Genomic DNA, 6112 nt, shown 5'->3' with positions numbered 1-6112 from the left:
GACGAGATCTTCGAAACTAGATCTCATATTAATATATTTCGACGATTTTTTTGGGTTAAAAGTTGCCATGTCTATTGCATATGAATTGCCATGATGTTTACACTTAAGTTGCCATGATATGTTTTAGCTATTTTCTTCTACATTTAAAAGTAAATTTTGACATACTATAAAACGAGGAATTAAGAAACTAGATTTGCCATGAACCATAAACTAAAATTGCCACGATACATGCACTTAAAATTGCCATGGTTCATAAAAAAGTAATTTTCATGGTCAAAGTACTGGAATTGCCATCATCAAAAAATTAAAATTGTCATGCTCTACAAACTAAAATTGCCACATGCAACTTTAATTTAAGCACTATGGCAACTACAGTGTAACATGGCAACTTTTGGGTAATTTTTTTTCGTCGAAACATATCAACATAGGGTCTAGTTTTGAAGATCTCGGCGAGATGGATTTAATGGTGAAAACGGATTTTTAATTCGATTTTTTAATTAGGAGATAAAATATTTTGAAGCCGAAAACCAAAAAAATTACTACCGATGTCATCTATTCATACGTAACAAAATGGGTGGTGATGGAGGCGTGTGGCCGATGTGCAAGATGCCACACTTGTGGCCGTTAGTTTTTCGAAAAAAGCAACCAAGGGTAAAGAAAAACCAAGCAAAACAAACAAAAGCCAAAAGACTGGCCATGTTTTATATACTCTATATACTCGTCCTATAAATCCTCCCCCTTTCCTTTCATGAAAGTCCCTTCTTTATCACCCTCACATGGATCACAGGTACAGGCCAGAGCCAGTGCCAGAGGTGTGTGTGGGAAGGCAGCCATCAGCATCGGAGATTCGGAGGGAGTCAAACCCCCCCCCCCCCCCCCCCCCCCCCCACAACCCCCCCACACACACACTCAGTCGCGCCGCCCACTTTACTCCAGTCGGCCCATGCGCCGCCGCCGCCGGTGACCGACCCCCATGGGCTGCGTCCACGGCCGCCCCTCCGCCGTTCCTACTCCCGACCGCCCGCCTCCCGAGCCGAAGCCCGAGCAGGCGCCGCCGCAAGAGGGCGACAAGTTCCCGGCCACGGCCGAGAAGCCCGCCAGGAAGGAGAGGCGGTCCCGGTCGTCGCGCTCGGTGGCCGAGGCCCGTCTCGGCGGCAGCTTTGCCAACAGGGCACGCGGGGAGCAGGTCGCCGCCGGCTGGCCCGCCTGGCTCTCCGCCGTCGCGGGCGAGGCCATCGACGGCTGGACCCCGCGTCGCGCCGACTCTTTCGAGAAGATCGACAAGGTACGCGCGCCCCTTCCCCAGGCCCGGTTCCTTTTGCATTTAGCAGCCGCCATTGGGTCTGAAGAAAGCTTGCGCCTTTTGTGGGCAGATCGGCCAGGGCACGTACAGCAATGTGTACAAGGCGCGGGATACCGTGAGCGGCAAGATCGTGGCGCTCAAGAAGGTGCGCTTCGACAACCTCGAGCCCGAGAGCGTTCGCTTCATGGCCCGCGAGATCCTCATCCTCCGCCGCCTCGACCACCCCAGCGTCATCAAGATCGATGGCCTCGTCACCTCTCGCATGTCCTGCAGCCTCTACCTCGTCTTCGAGTACATGGAGCACGACCTCGCCGGGCTGGTCGCCAGCCCGGATATTAAATTCACCGAGCCACAGGTCTCCGAGATCCCAGTGCTGCTGCCTCTGGTGCCCCTGTGACACCGTGCAATGAAATGTGAGCCTAATCGAGGTGTCTGGCTTTGCTGACCTGCAGGTTAAGTGCTATATGAACCAGCTGTTGTCGGGGCTGGAGCACTGCCATGACCGCGGGGTGTTGCACCGTGATATTAAGGGGTCGAATCTGCTTTTGGATAACAATGGCATGTTGAAGATTGCAGATTTTGGTCTGGCGTCATTCTTTGATCCAAGCCGTAAGCAACCAATGACAAGCAGGGTTGTGACACTATGGTACCGCCCACCAGAGTTACTTTTGGGCGCGACCGATTATGGGGTGGGCGTGGACCTATGGAGCGCGGGATGTATACTCGCGGAGTTGTTGGCTGGGAGGCCTATTATGCCAGGCCGAACCGAGGTTAGCAATAATATACCCAACTCCTTGAAATGCCTCTTTATCTTGTTTGTGGCATATAATTCCTATGTAATCAAGTCATGTCACTACATCACCGTAGACGTTGGTGAAATTTGAACACCTGATGTGGCCAGAGACACATTGATCCGCCTTGAAATCTTCTTTCTTGCTGCATGTTTTGTGTGTTTAAGCATTCATGTGTCAGCTTAGTTTAGCATGATCTCACACTATTTATACACTAAGCTGTTCCGACTTCAGACCGACCAATCCAGTGAACAGGTACTGCTTTTATCTTCCCATGTATCATTTTGTTGACCATGCCTGGCCCTTTCAGGTGGAACAGCTGCACAAAATTTTTAAGCTGTGTGGCTCCCCCACAGAAGAATATTGGAAAAAGTCGAAGTTGCCTCATGCAACGATATTTAAGCCTCAGCAGCCATACAAAAGACGAATAACGGATACATTCAAAGATTTTCCACAATCCGCACTGCGGTTGATTGAAACACTGCTTGCAATTGATCCGGCTGATCGTTTGACAGCGTCCTCTGCATTAAGAAGTGATGTAAGCTAGCTATGAGCTCTTACTATCCTGTCCTAGCAACTTAAAATTCTATATTTATTTTGAAGCCATTGTCTTTTTATAAACGCAATATTTATTGATTTAGGCAACCTGAATGCCATACAGAATTATGTATGCATGTTAACAATAGCTAAATGTTCCTGTTGTAAACTACTCCCTCTGTCCCATAATATAAGAGTGTTTTCTCTTATATTACGGAACGGAGGAAGTAGTTGAAAACATAATATTTCCGCTAGAGTATATTTTTTTAGTCGGTAGCTGTTGATGTAGATTTAGGTTTGAGATGACAACCGGACAAGCATATTGCACTTGTAGCCCATGTGAATATTTGGCATTCTATTCATACTGAAATAACCAGTTTATTCTGGAACCTGATAAGCCATCACATGGTTAGTAGCATGATAGTCTCATTTGGACCATGGGTCTTATCACAACCGAACACATTGACCCTTTGTTTTGTGCGTCCATAGTCCATACTGTCTAAAATCCCAGATTGCACTCTCAAAGCTTCACTGTTGGTGCCACATTGATGTGTGGCTGTAAATTAGTCAATTTTTGAAAGAGCACTGAAAAACCTTCCTGTCCCACCAGATATGACCACCGCTGTAATCTAGCTTGGTGCAGCCATTCTGGAGATTCTACTTGTATATCTGTGGATGATCAAAGTTTCAATTTTGCCTTCAGTTTCGTATTTTTGATTTTCGAATAACATATAAAATTGGATAATGTGTTAACCATTTGTGTTGATTATATAGGACTATTTTACTAAAAAAATCTTAATTGCTATTCACACAGTTCTTTACCACTGAACCTTATGCATGCGAACCATCGAGTCTCCCAAAATATCCCCCAAGCAAAGAAATGGATGCAAAGCGAAGAGATGAAGAAGCCAGACGGTTTGTCACCTTGGAACTCATTCTGTTAGCTATGTTTGTTTTTGTGTTATGCTTTGTCCCTTGGCATCTCTTTGCCGGTGTTGTTCATATGCCATATTTTTTGGCCTTTCAACATATTTTTGCATATATAAAATTCTTAGTTCATGATGCTAGTACAGGATCATTTGCTTGATAAAATAGAATATTTTCTCTGCTGGCAAACTCCGTTTATTACTATATTAGTGCTTAGTGAACTGTTGAAGGAACAAACTTCGATTCATAGGTACTCCCTCCGTCCCAAAATTCTTGTCTTACATTTGTCTAAATACGGATGTATCAAGTCACGTTTTAGTATTAGGTACACCCGTATTTAGATAAATCCAAGACAAGAATTTTGGGACGGAGGGAGTATTATGTATTGCATCTACATCTGAATAGTTCAATAGTCTCTTGGCTCTTGGGCGTATTGGAAGATAGTATTCTGGTTACTATTATAGCATAGTATGTGGGTCCCTCATTCTCCCGGTAGCCTTGTTGGCCTGGTCTATGGGCTGGCCCTGGTTGCAAAATAAAATGTAGGAGTAATGTCAAAAAATGTCTTACATTTTGAGACAGAGGGAGTAGTTCTTACCCGGTAGATTGTTGCACTATAATTACTAATAAAGGTTAAAAATTTAAGAGCATACTCCTATTTGTTCTTAAAGTAGTACGTATTATTTGTTATGCCAAGATTCCAGGATTTATGTGGACATGCTATGTAGACTTCATTGTTGGGTCAAAAGCCAATTAATCTCGCCTTCCCAATCAATTCTATGAAGTCTCGAGTCATCAAATCCCCCCTTTATGCAAATAACCAAATTTCCTTGAAGCTACGTTCCCTGTTCATGGTCTCATATGAGTTGAGCGCTTGAATGCTGCCTTACTTATTCATGGCATGATCAACAGTTCAAGAGCTGCTGGTGGTAGACCTAATGGTGATGGAGCTAGCAAGGCAAGGACACGTGACCGGCCCAGGGGAGCTCCAGCTCCAGAGGCAAATGCCGAGCTTCAAGTAAATATTGATGTATGTTCAATGAACTTGCTTCCTCACTAACTCTCAGTTATTTTATATTTGTTTCTACGAGCTAGTTTTCTTTGGAACTTAGGGATACAGATGCTCCATTACGAAAAGTAGCTTGAGGCATCTATATTGATTTTTTCTCCCCAATGCAAACTACTATTAGTGGGCATCATCAAATAATAAAAAATAGACTCCCACTACACATGCATCCCTACTCTTCACTTCAACTTTTCACATTTATGCACCGGACCACATTTTTTCTTCCCAAACACCCGCCTCCTGCCGAGGGTCCCGCTACACCATCCGAACCTACTTTTCCTGATATCCGATCCTACATGGCCTGCGGAGCATCACCCTAAGGCTATACATTGGCCATGCCCTTAGTTGTCTAAGTTTAAGTTGAGTTGCCTACTGAGCTGAGGTGGTGGCATCACTCGTTTGGTCCCAGTTCTTCACGATGAGCTGTAGTTTTCACGATGAACCTCTACTGGGAATGACCGAAAAAGGTACCGTGCTCTCGTAATGCTGCTAACTCGTGTCTATTTTACTTTCTTACAGAAAAGGAGGATAGTAAGTCATGCAAATGCGAAAAGCAAGAGTGAAAAGTTTCCTCCCCCGCATCAGGATGGTGCAGTTGGTTTCCCTTTGGGTTCTTCAAATCAAATGGACCCACTGTATGAACCCCCAGACCCAACTTCCTTCAGCACTGTGTTTTCTCATGAGAAAAGCTCCGTGCCTACTTGGTCTGGACCATTGGTCAATTCTTCCGCAGTTGGGAACCAAAAGCGGAAACACAAGTCCAGCCGCTCATCAAAACAACCGTCCACTGCCCGTGCTCGGTAAGTTGCCGAGAAGTGGTACTTTTAGAGAAAACTGAGTGTCCACTCCGCGCTGTTGCCTGCACAATGTTTGGCAAACAAGGTGTGTGATGATAAATTAATTTGTCGCTTCATGAATTATTTTGGTGCACTTTTTTCTCGTGGAATTTCATTGTATAGACTGGGGAAGGAACTCAAGTAGTTACTTGTGTACATTAGGTTCTCCTTTTTCTGTTCTTATAAGCAGGTGCATTTGATGTTGGATTCATTTGGTTGGAAGCTTAGATCTCTAGCATTTCAGGACACCCCCTTCCATTGTAACACTATTTTTTTTACAGTTGAACCTATATGATCATTTCTCATCAATTCCAGTTGTAATTTTGAACTTGTGGTACTTGGAATGTTCCAGTTTAATCTAGCCAGGAAGCTAGGACATCCGATACCAAAGTCTTCTCAATTTATTTGGCCCGTGACAAAGTGCCAATCTGAACTATGCCAGCAAGTTCTCGTGTTCCGAGTCCAGAATGTTGTTTTTATCACATATGCTGATGCAATTCCAGTCATAAAATGGATGAATATAAACAAAATATCTGTTCGTTTTTTTCCGAAACGGAGGCAAAAGATTTGCCTCATTCATTAAATAAGAGAGAAGTGTTTTAAAGTGTTACAAATGACCCATATGCCCAGCATGGCAACTACTCGCGCACAA

The 6112-nt window shown here is 44.3% G+C and overlaps 1 protein-coding gene across 1 annotated transcript; it reads left to right on the top strand.

Annotated features, from left to right (window-relative positions):
- The first annotated feature begins 885 nt into the window (after positions 1–885).
- On the top strand, positions 886–5850 carry LOC123091920 (probable serine/threonine-protein kinase At1g54610). The gene is made up of 7 exons (XM_044513536.1): positions 886–1285; positions 1374–1658; positions 1756–2073; positions 2405–2632; positions 3446–3546; positions 4471–4588; positions 5144–5850. Exons 1-7 carry the CDS (start codon positions 974–976, stop codon positions 5426–5428), a joined length of 1647 nt encoding a protein of 548 aa, XP_044369471.1. The 5' UTR covers positions 886–973; the 3' UTR covers positions 5429–5850.
- Positions 5851–6112: the final 262 nt, after the last annotated feature.

This window comes from Triticum aestivum, chromosome 4B (genome assembly GCF_018294505.1).
Source record: "Triticum aestivum cultivar Chinese Spring chromosome 4B, IWGSC CS RefSeq v2.1, whole genome shotgun sequence".
In the NCBI taxonomy this organism is placed as follows: Eukaryota; Viridiplantae; Streptophyta; class Magnoliopsida; order Poales; family Poaceae; genus Triticum; species Triticum aestivum.
The sequence above is the reverse complement of the archived record's forward strand: the minus strand, read 5'-3'. Positions and strand labels throughout refer to the sequence as shown.